General features: G+C 41.5%; 1 protein-coding gene across 1 annotated transcript in view; it reads left to right on the plus strand.

Moving 5' to 3' along the window:
* The window catches only part of LOC139663375 (receptor activity-modifying protein 3-like), a 29,343-nt gene extending 15,503 nt beyond the window's left edge, over positions 1 to 13,840 (plus strand). The window contains exons 2-4 of the mRNA XM_071542025.1: positions 5,942 to 5,971; positions 6,383 to 6,545; positions 11,903 to 13,840. Coding sequence (XP_071398126.1) covers positions 5,942 to 5,971; positions 6,383 to 6,545; positions 11,903 to 12,158 — 449 coding nt within the window. The 3' untranslated portion in view covers positions 12,159 to 13,840. The remainder of the gene's footprint in view (positions 1 to 5,941; positions 5,972 to 6,382; positions 6,546 to 11,902) is intronic.
* The last annotated feature ends 1,707 nt before the right edge of the window (positions 13,841 to 15,547 follow it).

A 15,547-nucleotide genomic window follows, 5' to 3' on the forward strand; every position in this document is an offset into this window, starting at 1 on the left:
ATCGCCCACAAACCTATTTATATGTAAATTTGCCAGTAAGATATGGCACTTGCACTATATAGTGTTCGAAATTTTTTGATGCTGACCTACAGTCAGTTTCCCCTTTCAAAGTCATAAATGATTCGATTATATCATGAGATGCTGGACTTGATCCATGACCGGCTCTCTGAATAGCGGCCAGGAAAGGCTTCATTAGCCCGACTGTGTGTGACTTCTCTCTGCTTTACTCTCCGGCCAGTCGTTTCTCAGTAACAGCTGTCTCAGTTCTGTGAAGAGGAACTTGATGGCCCAGTAAACACTACGAAATAGCCAAGCAGCTGGATGAGAGGTATTTAGCAAATACACAACCATCCATCCGCCTGTGACTGATGGAATAAGATTTAATAACCCGGTCGCCTGTGTGGTTTAATTCAGTTTCTTTAACAGATGAGCAGCAGTGATGAAGGGCAAAAACATACCATAGGTGGCATTTCATTGATTTCAAGACATATAGATGCAGCTCTGCACTTTTCTGGTACACGCCAACACACACACACACACACACACACATACACACACACTTGAAGAAGTTGGTTGAAGTCTCTCCTCTGCTGGAGATTCTATCCTCCTTTTAATCTCCATCTGTAGTGTCGCTGTCAATCAAACTGTCAGGCGGCGGGGAGGAGGCGAAGCCGGTATGAATTCTAACTAAACTGGATCGCTCACGTACACACTCGCCCGCCGCTGCTGCCAGTTCTGTCAGTGCTATCTGTTCCCACAGTTCATAAGGCAGATAGAGTAGATTCAGTTTCATGCTCTGAGCTCAGTGCAAACTGAATTCCCCCTCCATCCCCACCCCCACCCCCCGCTGTTCTGCAGAGTACTTATTTTCATCAGTTCCTCCATCCGGCTTGTGTTTATTAATATCTCAGAAGACAAAGAATCGGTACCAAGCCTCTTTGGTAGGTCTATTTGTCAGCAGGAGATGAGATTCCTATTCTAACAAATGATAAATGTTACATGTTGAAAGGGTTAGTATCGCTGCAAGCATGAGGAAGCAGTCTCAAATGATGCAGAATGCGCTGTCACCCAAAGCAGTCAACTGATTCAGCGTTAGTCTATTAGTCAAATAGCCACACTGCATATTAAAACATTCAATGGCCTTCAAAAACAGATATGAAATATCTGCAGGGCAAATATATCTGAATATGTAGCATCTTTTTAGATATATAGCTTTATGTGTAGTATTGCTGCACAACATGATCACTCTCAGCTGGATTGCATGCACAATTTACACAACTACAATATAAAACATATGAAAGCCAAAAGGCAGGTAAGGCCACATACATAGAAGACAACATAGAAGCAAACACTGGCACCAAAATGACAAGCCATGAAATAAAATGTAGCATTTAGTAGCACTAGTATGGTAGTAAGCACAGTGGTGCTCAGTAAGGTTAGAGTCCAATATATCAGCAAGAAATATTGGCCTTTTATATTTAAATCAGAAATCAGCCAGTGATAAGATGGATGTGATATTACAATACATATTACATATGTATTGTAGAATTGATCACTACTGGTTGTCTATGGGAAGACTGAACTGATTCTAATGAGACATTTTTATCAGACACAAGTGTTAATGAATATGTGTGTATGTAAGTATGCATTCTTCTTCTTCTTCTTCTTCTTCTTCTTTTTCTTCTTCTTGATATTATTATGATCCTTGTATTTTAGTGTCCTGTGGTCTAAATGCTGTCTCAGAGGCTTTTCCACCCTGACCAGAATACAATTCTGGGGGGGAAACATTGAATCCTTGTAATAAAAAATAAAAAAAAAGTAATGAAAATGGTCAAATTTAAAGAAAGCACAAAATATTGGCAGCTTCAGTCCGAAAAAACTGGTATAGGTATCGGCTTTAAAAACCCATTTCGGTCAAAACCTAGCGCTCAGTTCTCAAATGAACTGTTGACATATTAAGAACTGTTGCACCGAGATGTAACGAGCTGTGAAACATCTTGATATAATCCATTTTCAAATGTTCCTGGAAGCTCCCGCAGGGGTTTGCTGTCCACCCAGTGTGTGTGTGTAAATGTGGGATATTTTGCTTTCGCTGATGCCCGCAAATTACGTATGCAGCTTATGTATTTATGTTGGATGTAATACTCTGGATGTTATTTTTGGACTGGCCTGCATGTGGGTTATTTCTAGGAAAGCCTGGAATGGAAGAGGATACCTGTGGGAACGAGAGGGCGGACGGCCAAGTGCTGATGTCAGAGAGAGGGAACTTTCCCAAGAGCGCAATTTTTAGAGCGCGCTGTAATTTTCCATGATATTTGCTGTATTGATTGGTAGATACAGAGGGGTATTTTCTGAAATCTAGTGAAATGATTTTCAGTCTGTCTGAACTTCTTCACGAATTCTCTAATTGCTTTTTGGAGAGAGAGCTGAAAGTGGTTTTAATATCTTGCGATAGTCAATACAGAACAGCAGATGAAGAACATGGTTTGTTTTCCAAGCAGAACTGGCATCATTTTCATATTGTGCGTACTTTTTTCATCTCAGTATGTTCCGTTACTGGTATTTAGCACACCCCCATAATGCTGTAGTCGTATTTTTTTTCATACTTTCATCATTCAACATTAAAAACTGCAACTGGTGATGCACTTTGCATTTCTGGGTCCATTTTGTTGTTTGGTGTATTTTGCTTATTCCTGCTGATAAATGGCCAAACGTAGATGATGTGACATCATGTTGAGATATTTCCAGTGAGTTTGATAGGAGAAAAATGTTCGACCATCTAAAACATCAACAGTAAACGTCAGGTTTCAGTGTCAGGCAGTGACAGCAGCCTCAGTAGACCATAATGCAATGCAGCCACAGGGCGTGTGTTTTGGGGCCGCCACTCTCACTTGACTGGGAAAACTCTCGCTCTCTTGCTCTTCCCATCTACCTCTCTCCACCTACATGTAGTGAACGCAGCAAGTTCACACCCGCTTTCTGGGGGTTGGTGAAAGGCATTCTGGGAAATGTAGGAAATCACTAACTGAAGTAGAAGAAGACGAGCAGGTAAATTACAACTCTTCGTCACAAAATAACTCCTGGAATGCATTGAGACTGATGATACATAACAGTGTAAGAAGATCTGAAGGTGGAGGTTTCCTTTAAAGCTTCATCTAATCTACTCCCATATTTTAGAATGAGTCTTTTTTACTCCTCTGTACTTGATAATTGAGTTCATTATGGCTCCTGCCACCTTTTTACAAAAGCCATTTGTGTTTTGACCCGGACTTCGAACAGCGCTGACCCAGCTGGTCCTTTCCCTCAGTCAAAACAAAACCTTTCCACTCAGTCCGTCTCTGCATGGTTCAAGCAAGCCCATTAGAATTTTAATTCAGGTCATCGCGGTGCAGCTCAGCTCTGACCTGTCTGGAAGGTCTGGTGTTCCCAGAAACAATTCATTTACGTCATATTCAAAACTGTTTTTTACTCGTCAGTGGTTACACAATCGTGAAAACCTACTCTTTAAGTTTTATCAGTCTATATTTTACAACAGAAAACATACATTTGCCGAAAATATGAATGGATAACAGTAGGATTTGACTGATGAGGGTTTTTGAAGGGCAATACTGAGAAGTTTGGATTGAAGCCAGTGGATGACATTTTTGCTGATATTCAGTATCTTTAAAAATTCATGCCAAAAAAATCCCAAAAAATGAAAAATTCAGTGTTTCCCCCAGACTTTTATTCTTATCAGGGTGGAAAAGCCTCTGAATTAGCATTTAGACCATCATGGGACACTAGAACCACAGATTTATAAATAATATACAATATATTCATGTTTGCTTGTGTAGAATCCAGTTAAAGTGTCTCATTAGAATCAGTTCAGGTTAAGGTCTTCCCATAGACAACCAGTGTAGTATTGATCAATTCTACAATTCTAATAAATATGTAATCAATCAAACTGAGTCATATGCATCATATCAGAGGTGGATGACACTGACTGGACAATATCTGATTCTTAATAAAAGGCCAATATCGGTATCAGTATATCGGTCTGACCCTAGATGAGACAACGATCCTCATTCACAGTCAAGGTCAGGAGAAATGTAGCGTTGCTTTTAGATGTGTTTCATACTGTAGTACGACCTCATTAACTCCTAGGTGAAGTTATCACACCGCTCTACTTTCGACATCCTTATATCCTCACTAAAGCCACTAAATTTAGCCTTTCTCCTGCGGGGCTGGGTTTCAGACAGAACTGTGCGGCACTTCAAAGGGAGATAGGCCCTTTCCTGTTCAGCAGCATTTTTAGCTTTGGCCTTTTGTGATGCCGCCTGCTGTCAGCGAGCTGTCACGCGGCTTGAGTGCACAGCGTGGGGGGGGGGGGGGGGGGGATTGAGACTGTGGAGGGGGCAAGTGGCTGCATCGGAGAAGAGGGAGGAGACAGAGAGAGTGTGTGTGTGTGTGTGTGTGTTTCCTTATTCGATGGATATTGTAGTATTGAGGTGTACCACTGTTTTGCGATACCTGCCTTCAGATCTCATTAAGTCAGTCTCTCTCTCTCTCTCTCTCCCCCTCTCTCTGTTTTTCACTATCTCTCTCTCAGGTAACAGACTAGAACAGTGATTCTCAACCTTTTTTTCATATCAAGGACCCCTAATTTAGTCCACATTAGAGCCACGGACCCCCAGTTTGATGAGAATTTTGTCTCTCGGACCCAAATCTGAGAATATTTTTATTGCTAGATATGATTTTGTCCAGAATTCCATGACTATCTGCATTGCAGGTAGAGAGATAACAGTGAAGCTATGATCAAAACAATCATTCTTCTACATTCTCTAATTGTGTTCACTTCTTGTAAATGGAATAATGCTGAAGTTTAAACATTCATCAATTTGCTGGGGACCCCCTGGAACCCCCTCAAGGACCCCTGGTGGTCCCCGGACCCCACGTTGAGAACCACTGGACCAGAGGACTAGCAAAATTTTGGAAAAGCATTGCATCACATACATCATTTTTGGTCTCTCAGTTATAAAAAAGCTCACAGTATGACACACTTAGCTGAGGTTATCTTGCTGACTCCTGATAGGTCACTGACATCAGGACCTCAAATCTCCAGCCAACAGACTGTAAACGCTGTAAACTTGGCTCTCATTGGCTACTGATGCTCTCTGCTCTTGGAGTGAATCTAAATCTGTGAATAAATCTGTGATCCCAACACACTACAGGACTTGGCCCTGCATGTGACATTTGATTGATTGTTTGATACTGATCAGGATTTCCCCTGCCGCTGTCAGGATGGAAGAATCTAGTGTAAATCTGTCTCATAATCCTGTAGTGTGCCCCCAGCCTTGGTCTCTTCGCTAGTCTTTTTCCTCTGCAGACACAGAAATGAGGATATTAGCATTCAGCACAGGGTCAACTCGGGGGCCGCCGGTCCATCATAACAATCAGGGGAATGGAGAGGGGACGGCAAGCTGGGAGGGTCAAAGGTCACAGAGAGAGAGGGAGGATGGATGTGGTGTGATGTGTGAGAAGATGAAGTGCAAGAATTAGAGCGTTTGACATGTTACTAAGTAGATAGATGTGATTTAGTCTACTTGGGAGAAATAATGTTTTAATTTGGTGGAAATTTTGTATATTTTGAAATGTAAATTCATGCTCAATAGACTCAAAATCATATAGAACTTTAATAATATTCTCTAGCGAGTGTTTGTTTTTAACTTTCATGCCAGTAATCATTTAGTGGGAATAGCCGTTTTTAGGTGGAGGATGGGTAGAACAAGGCACCAGCTCATTTGTCACAACAGCAACAAACGTGGGACATAATAAACAACATAAAGCAAAAATAAATACAGAAATGAGAAATAATCGTGTGTGAAGCTGTACCATCATCTTCTTGGTTGTTCTCCTACCAATCCCCACTAACTGTCCTCTGTTATTTTGCTTCTTTTCACAGTCAATGCCTGGATGATGAGAGGGTTGTCAGGTGAGCAGAACCATCCATCCATCTATCTTTCATCATCTATCCATCAGTCAGTCATCATCCATCCGTCCATTAGATAAAATAAGATGAAACTTTAATGATCCCTGTGGGGGAAAGAAAAACAGAACAGAAATAAGAATATAGTAGCAAATGAGGGAATGAATGAAGAAATATTGATAGCATTATGAAGGTGTGCCAAATAAAAGAACATACTGAGGAAAAGAAGAAAAAAAAAGAATGAAAATGTGTGAAAAAATAGCAAAAGATGAAATACATGCACTATGAAATAAGTGAGAAATTCTACAAATACCAAGAGAAATGCAATATATACAACTGAGAAAGAAGATGGGAATATGTGTAAAAATACAGTATACTAAATATAAATGCTTTGTGCTTTTCTTCCTGCCTCTTCAGCCACAGACGGTCTGAGCGTGGAGCCCACTCTGCCCCGGCCCATGGCGGCCAGGTGCAACGAGTCCCACCTGCAGTGGGAGATGGAGGTCTGTGGGGAGGTCTTCAAGCGGGACATGGCCCACATAGATCCACAGTACTGGTGTAACCTCACGCACTTCATGAGGTACGATCAAGCCCAGATTAATGGAATCACATTTAATAAAAAAAAATCCCATATCGCTCTGTCAGTGTCGTCCACCTCCGCTATGATGACTCCAGTATTATTAATATTGTTATGATTATTTTTATATCAGATGTCTGACCAGAGGAATCATTCCAGTGTGCTGTGGGAGGATTTTAGTTAACAGTCTGTAAATCCTGCAGTGAAACCTGCCAAGAAGCTGCTAACCCACCTAAAACTATTTCATTAGAATGGCTTTCAATGGAGAGTTTTAGTGTCCCATGATGGTCTAAATGCTGTTTCAGAGGCTTTTCCATCTTAACAAGAATAAAACTCTGGGGGGGAAACACTGAATACTTGGAATTTTTGGAGCATTAAAATGTATGAAGAAACATCAGCACAGAATGTTGCCTATTGGCTTCAATCCAATATCAATACCGATACCAGCTTCCAAAAAGCCATATTTGTCGGACCCTCATCCCTAAACATCACAGTCACAACAGCCTTTACACACACACATTTCACTTGTAATTGCATTCATCAGGGATTAATCCCTGTCGATCCTGTTTATTCCCAACATGGATTATTAGCAGTGACAGACACTTTACTGCGTATCAGTCAGCATGGCTTCAGAGACGCTCCACGGGAATAACTGCACCAATTCACTTATGGCTTCAAACAGGCTCCGGTGTACTTTCCTGTGTGACGGCTTTCTAATCATCTGGACTCCTGTGAACAGTCTGGAGTAGTCTGAAGCTGCGCTAGGCTAGATTCTTATGTAAAAAAGTAAAAAGGTAAAAATGTAAAAAATACACCCGTCTTATCAGGCTGAAGCACAAAGTGGTGAGTTTACTGACGTCACCTTACATAATTAAGTCCCTTAAATTTCAAAGAGTTGCCGAAAAAAACGCCGAAAATGCCAAGTGCGGCTTTAATTTGACAGCAAATATATTCTCAAAAAGAAGCAGCTATTGTCACCTTCTGTGGGGATCACAGAGGTTTGAAAGTACTGCAAGACAACTTGACATTTGAGAGCTTAAAAGCCACCCACGTTTTTTTAAGCTCTTCCTCTTTATCTCCCCTCTTTTGTCGAGTGCCGTCGTCTCCCTGCCTCTGCGCTCTCTCTGTTTGCGATTGTATTTAGGGACCAGTCAATCCCAACAGATCCAGTGTTGATCTAGCAAGTTGTTTTCATTCTAGACCCAGAAAGAGAGCGAGATCAGCTATGACTCCTGGTTCCTTGCTCAATAACACACACACACATGGGAGGCTAAAATCAAATCAAAAATAATCCGAAAATTTGACTTTTTCCGGTAATCGAAGCAACATCCACTGAGTCACTCGTTTTACATGTAGGATTCAAACATTCCGGGAAGAGTGACCCCCCTCGTGCTTCATTTCACCTCCCTTTGTTTCTTCCTCTTCTGTCCTCCTCTTTCCCCGTTTTTTCTTTTTAACCTTTACTTTTTCAGGGAAAGCAACACCCTGTTTCAGTTCCACGCACTGACATCTGGGAGCTGTAAAGTTAAATCACAACAGAAGAGGGGTTGTGATTTAACTCCCAGAATTCCCAGTCTCAGGATTTGAACTGGCAACCCTCACTTTCCCCTCTCTTTTCTCTGTTGTGCTCTTGGCAACCAGAAGGGGATCGTGACTCTGCATGCATGCACCCATATATATATATATAAATTAGATGAATGATTCCGCGTTCGGGTGTTGTGTCTCCGATGCTTGATTTACATGACACTGTGTGGGAAACATGCACGTTCTCATCAGCAGCTCGCTTGGGGGGTGCTGGAAGGGGCTGATAAGAAGGAGAGAGAGAGAAAGAGAGGAACCAGAACGGAGCGAGAAGGATCGGGCCTTAGACAGCGAGGGCCCCCCCCCCCCCGTGTTTAAACAAGCAGTGACCCCTGCAGAGCTTCCTCCATTTGACAAATGAGCCGTGCCTCTCCGCGGTGATCGCTGCCGGCCGAACACTCAGCAAACACGACTGTTATCGTTTCAAACGAGCCGATGCGAGCTCGGAGAGGAGCGGGCCGGACTGGGAAGAGCCGGTGTGCATCCGCGTGTGTGTGTATGAACCTCAGACAAGCATTTATCTCTAATAGCATATCGATTTTTGGCCCCCAAGTCACTTACAACTAACTGGAAGGGCAGCCGGAGTGAACGCAGCGTGGTCCTTGGTCCATCCGGCCCTTTATAATGAATATTAACTGTGTGGAGTTGCTGTCAGTCGCTGCCTACACCAGATGCTGCTCTAATGTCATCAGAGCCTTTTCCAGCAGCGGCTAATGACAACTAAACAGCCATTTAGAAAAGCAATCCTCATTTAGTGCCAGGCTTATTTAGTTCATCCAACTAGGAGGAGGTTGTTATCGGAGTGTTACTCAACCTGCCATGGAGGGACAGATGGCAAGAGGACAGTGAGAGGTTAAAATCACGATAAAACAAAATGATAGAATGATGCTCTTCTTTCCGGGCTTTGAGGATGAGAGGATACACTCCTTTAATCCTATGTGTGTATGTGTGTATGTGCTAGGAGTAGACTGATATATTGGCTTGTGTTGGCCTTTTATTTAATATCAGATATCGTTCCACCTCTGATACGATGGAGGTTCCTCCCTGACAACAACTACATTAAGAGTCCGGGGAAACCTGATTTCCTTTTATTTATTCATTTCATTTGTCAGTCGTTTTCTGTAAATTAAAATAATTTCATTAGTTAATTGTTAATTTCAGTGGAGAGTTTTAGTGTCCCGTGATGGTCTTAATGCTGTTTCAGAGGCTTTTCCACTCTGATAACAATAAAAATCAGGGGAAAACATTGAATACTTGTAATTTTTTGGCATGCAAATGGTGAAATTAGATGTTGAATATTGGCACAAAATATTCAATATCTAATTAAATATCAGCATCTGACTTCAAAAACCAAGGGACCCTAGTCTGTATCTCTGCATGTGGGTGTGTATATGTGTGCATGTTTGTGTGTGTTGTCATAAATATGTTCACATGGTTTATACATATACAGTATATATATATATATATTTTTAGTGCCAAATTCTTCCTTCCTCTCCTTTCCTCTCATCTTTCCACTATCAGGTGCTGAAAAACTTTTCGAGTGTTAAACCTCTGGGCGAATTGACCTCTTAGCCAGCTTTTAGAGTTTCAGTGGGGAAATAAACTGAAAACAGTTTCAGTTTTTTTTTTGTACCCTCCCAGTTCCAGTCTATTACCGTGCATGGGAGACAGTTTGAAGGCCTGTGTGCTTCTGTGTTTTACATCAGGGAAACAACTTCAAAGGCCTTTTATTCTCAGTGGTCCTGCATGTTGCATATTGATCACTTCTGCTGCAAAGCCTCTTTCCTCTCTGTTATTCACACCCCTCTCCCTCATGCTCTCTGCTTCTCTCTAATTCTCTGTCTGACCCGTTTGATTCTCACTCCAGTCACTTTATCCCCTGACACTGATGTAGTGGTAAATCAGAAGGAGGGTGAACTGTGATCTTCAGTTAGTGATCATAGTCACACAACCACCAATATAAACAAAAGTCAATTACATTTTCAGAATATCATGTTTATTTTTCCTTCAAAGGCCCTATCCTCATTTTACTCACTGGTACTATGAAATTAGGGTCTTCAAGATTTAAACTAAGTTTAAGTGTGTTTTCCCTCCACTTGTCCCTTGCCTCTAAATTCACAAAATCCACACAAATATGAATTACAAGCTGATATACTGTAACAACTCAATTTATGATTCTGTTTTTCTTTTCTTTACGTGAACTTGATACTTCTGCTTATTTACCAGGAAGCTTTTCCCAACAACACACCTCTCTTATCACTGGGATCTTGTGCCTTTCGGCCCCATGTGGACACTACATCTATCTATACTGACAGCGGGGCTCATTTGATTTGCGGCGCTTTAAGCGAAGGTCTTTCGAAAACAATGGCTACGGCTTGACGTCAAAGCCTAACCTACACATACTGTACAGGGGGCAACGGAGCGAGACAGCCAAATACATTACGGCCTCTCTTTCCTGGCTCGCCTCGTCGTAATGGTCGCTGTTTTCTATTAGAAGATATACTGCAGTTTTACATAATGTGTTATCCACAGCGAGGCAGTGAGTCAGGGTGTGAGTGATTGGTGGATTGTCGATGCTAATGTGTATGTGTGCATGAGGCCTTTTTCTCTACAGCAAACACGACAATATTGTAGCTCCACACCACACTGCAGTAAAGTTCAGTCCATTGAACAGCAGCATTATAGTGCGCTTTACTGGCAATAGAGCGTAATGGTTCCGTTGCGATTGCCTGTGCACTTAAGAAAAATGTCACAGTCAATAGCTTTAGGTCAAAGTTATGTAAATGAGATATTTCCTCCAAAGGTTTGGAGCCAGTGAGGGTGTTATTTATGCATACAAATGACTTGTGCATGTCATGAGAAAAGAGGCCGGACTCAGAGGAGTGAGGATTTAGGATGGAGAAAGCGGGATTATGGGTGGTTGGATGGTCGTTTGTCATTTTGGATACAGTGCTAGTCGAAGCAGAGCTCTAAGCCTGAGAAGCTCAACGCGTACGGAACTTGTAATATGTCTACTGAAACAGAATCCATAGAGATGCCAAAAGGGAATAAAAAGGCAGTACATCTCGCAAATAGGAGTCAAAATGATGGATTACTTACAGCATAGGTCCTCTGATGCTCTGATAAAGGCTTACTATCTGAAATATGTTTTGTGTTTTGCGATGGTTGCAGTGCAGTGTATGTAATATATCATTTTGACTCAATTTTGGGATGTGCTGCCTTTATGGGGAACTGTCCACCTTCACTATGATATGCATTTTATTTTATTACATAATTATTGTATAATTCACTCGTCAATACTACACTGGTTGTCTATGGGAAGCCCTTAACCTGAATTCCACACAATGAATATATGCATTATTATTCTAATTATTAGTTCATTATTATTATTACTAGTAGTATCCTAGGTTTCAATGCAGTTTTAGTGTCCCATGATGGACTAAATGCTGTTTCAGAGGCTTTTCCACCATGACAAGAATACAATTCTGGAGGAAACACTTAATTTTGGGAATGTTTCGGGCATGAAAATGGTCAAATTCAAAGATACTGAACCTTGGCACAAAATATTTGCCATCGGCAGCTTCAGTCCAGAAATATCAGCACATATCGGTTGAAATGTAATTGTAAATGTAAACTGAAAATTGTCTGACACTGAAACATAACAAAAAAAAAAGCAAGCGCGACAGTCTGAAAAGTAACCAAAATGTCCTTCAAGTGCAGCTCAATTTGGTTGGCCTCTAACCTTTTCCTTTTCCTCTCCCTCTCCTCTGTCTCCCCAGTGAGTATCACCTCTTCACCCTGTGCACAGAGACCAAGTCCCTGAGCGTCAACTGCTACTGGCCCAACCCGCTGGTAGAGAGCTACATCATCCGCATACACAAGCACTTCTTCTCCAACTGCACCATAGAGCGGGTGGTGTGGGTGGACCCACCGGACGACACGCTCACCATCCTCATCCTTGTCCCTGTCTTCCTCACCCTGGCCATGATCGCCCTGGTGGTCTGGTGCAGCAAGAGAAGTGACATCCTGGCTTAGGAGGAAGAGGAGGAGGAGGAGGAGGAGGAAGAGTAGGAGGACAGGAGGGGATGGAGAAGGACAGTGTTAAAGGTCTTCAACCTCTCCACTAAAAGAATACACTGCTTCTAGATCTGAATCTTTAAGGAATACACCAAGTTTTTGGGAGAATGGCCCACTGGTCAACTTACCTGTTAAGTAACAGAGAACATAGACACCAAAATGATCCATGTGTCTCCGGTAGATCATGCTAACACTTAATTAGTTGGGCACTAGTGTTACCTCAAAGAAACAAGACTTACCTTTTATAAAAAAGCTGTCAGTGGTTTTGATCATATGAGTTAATTAGTGGTATATAATTAACTGAATATAGCTGATGTAGCCAGGTTTATTTTTTAACTATTTCAGGTGAGCAACCACATATTCATCCTGTGCACAGTGATTTTTAGCTGCACACAGTCTCCCATCAACCACGATCTTCACTTCCCACGGGGAAACAGGGAAAGTAGTCCCTGCGAGTTCAAAATAGTATGTTAATTTTATGTTTTTTGTAAATTTGACCAATCTCCTACACCGAAATTCCAGACTTAGCTGCATATAATTAGAGATTGCTAACCATTTAGCTTTAGAGCTTGAAGTTCTCATTTTCTCACTTTGGAGATAATGCTAGTCACCTACTATCACTCAACATAGTGTATGCTAAAGTGTTAGCATGGAGCACCAGAGCCAATGATCTACTGGGGACACATAGATGATTTTGGTGTCTATATGTTCTGATCGCTTAAAGGGTAAGTTGGCCAACGAGACAATCTCCCAAAAACTTGGCGTATTCCTTTAAGCTCACGGATCTGGACCATGGACGTTGGAGTCAAGTCAATACTGTATAGTTGCGGAAGGCCAAAGTATCCACCAAGCATCACAGACAGTTAATGAACTCTTGACTGGGGAGAAATAAGACTTCCAGAGGACTGCTTTGCCAGCATATACTGTCCACCATTTGCTGAATGCTTTCTAATGATACTGTATGATGGCTTGGAAGGACCAAAAAAAAAAGAAGAAGCCAAAATTGGAGTTGAGAGAGATGGTATTCCTTCTACAATTGAATTGTCTTATCCTATTAACCTATCACTGGGTTACTGAATGGACTATTGCCACTGGAAAGGATGTACTGTATATGTAACCCAAAAACACCAAAGGCAACACTGAGATCAAGATATTTTGGGACTTGAATTTCTTGTGTGACTTACTGAGCCCCAAGGGACTGTTTTCTAACAGCATAACTTATCAGACACTGTTTAATAAAATATTGTGTATTTACTCACAAAGAGGGATTCTCAATGGAAAGAAACTATGAACATGGGGACATTGAGACCTGATAATGTACAGTTATCTTCTCTACCAGTGCCATCTACTGTATCTGCATTGCCTCTCCATTTTCACAATTCCCGGAGGGGAAAGGCTTGATTTAATGTATTTAGCACTTCATCGGTCTTCGCACCGAAATCCTCACCAGCCGCAAGGCGAACTAAATCAAGCACTGCTTATGTTTTTTTTCTCCAAAGCTTTTAAAATCATTTTGAAGGAGTGTGTTTGTCGGCTTAAACTGTCACTAGCTGTGCTTTCACCCGTACACTGTGTGTCTCCGTTGAATTATTGTCTATGGAATGAGCTCCTCAGCAAAAAATACCTTGATTAAATCTCAAGTCTCCCTCAAAGTCATCTGTGGCACTTTCCTCATTATGTGAACAAACGCAAGAACAAAGAAAACAAACGATTTACAACACACTTTTGAGATTTATCATACTGTAACTCGTCTAATAGATTGTCACACTTGTGGATGTTTTGCAACCCTTTTCCCTGCTAGTCCTTTGATCCAAAGTCAGCGAAAACCTCTGCCCGCCTACACTGCACCACTTCACATATAGATTTCAAAATGTCTTCCTTTGATTTTATCACAAACCATCCTTACTTAACACTTACATATATTATGAAAACCAGTGAAATACATTACATTCAAATCAGATGGCCTCAACTGTTTTGAATTCCTCTTTAAAGGTGTTATATGTATCATTTTAACATCTATAAATCATTACTACATTCATTCTGAGACATTAGTATAATTATTGTAAACAAACCAGACCATCATTGAAAAGACTTACAGCCTCTAGCGGCCTCTACATTTTACATTGTGTGCCACCGGTTCGGATTTGGCGGGAAATCTGCTGGATTGCTTTATGGCACAGTTAGAACAGTTAGAGGGTACTGTTCTTCCAGAGCAAACACAGCTAAAGCTTTCAGAGTTTCTGGCAACGGCAGATGGTGGAAGGAGTGAAAGATCACTTCCAACATGTTTATCCTCTTCAGTAAAGACAAACACACCAAGGAGGGGGGCAGGTAGCAACAGGGTTTATGGGAAATGTGGTCTTAATTTTGAGAATCCCTAGCACTAAAATTACAACTGGAGTGAGATAGATGCTACCAGTCGTCTCCACCATGGTCTCATTTGTTTTCTGTTATTATACCAACATATCACAATTAATTTGATAATTATGTATTGATGTTTAAAATGCTACACACCGCACCTTTAAGTTTCAGGGCTAATGCATCCTTCATCAATCTTGTCTTTCTTTCACATGAGTAGCGTTGCTCCTATTTAACCTACCCAGAAGCCCCGGTGCTTCTGCCCAGCGGGACGGCCCTGAACCGCATCAAACACCCCCCTCTGATTCAAAATCCTTTCAAAAAGCCACTTAAAACGGACCCTCAGATGTTTTACATTCTTACAAGCGTCACGCTTCACTGCAGGGCGTGCGCGTTTTCCTTCCCAGGAAACACGTTTGCACCTTTTGAAGTATTCCAAAAGCTGTCCCGCCCACCTGAGCGATCCCAGGGTGCAAATAAAGCCTGCCCGCTGCATGTATTGTTGCTGTGGTGAAAGCTCATCAGGGATTCTGTTGCAGCTACTGGTGATAAAATTTCTCTTTTTAATTCCTGTGATTTGTCATCAGGGAAGTGTGTGTGTGTGTGCGCGAAGATTCATCACTGTCGGAAGGATATGCCGTCATTAACAGTTTACACTGGCAGATCCAGAGGGGACAGTGTACATTTTACCATTTGAAGATCTGGTCGTTGAATTATTTACTGTTCTTACTATTTATGGTTGCAATTAAATGACCTAGAATTAGAATTCCTGCCCCAGTTTGCTATGTCTCACAGCAGTAGCTCTGTTGTATTAAGTTCCTCCTAAAATGGAGACAAACGATGAAGGAAAAAAATGCCAGAATTTTTCAGGAGAACATTCAGGACCAGTGTTCCCACTAAGCTAATAGTTTGGTGACCCACGTCTAATAATTTATCACACTGACCAAACAATAATATCTTGTCAGTCATCAGTCATTGCTCCACTTTGT

This window comes from Centroberyx affinis, unplaced genomic scaffold (assembly GCF_046629955.1).
Source record: "Centroberyx affinis isolate AG114_WGS23_722 - 3 ecotype Tasmania unplaced genomic scaffold, CSIRO-AGI_Caff_v1 ptg003994l_1, whole genome shotgun sequence".
Lineage (NCBI taxonomy): Eukaryota > Metazoa > Chordata > Actinopteri > Beryciformes > Berycidae > Centroberyx > Centroberyx affinis.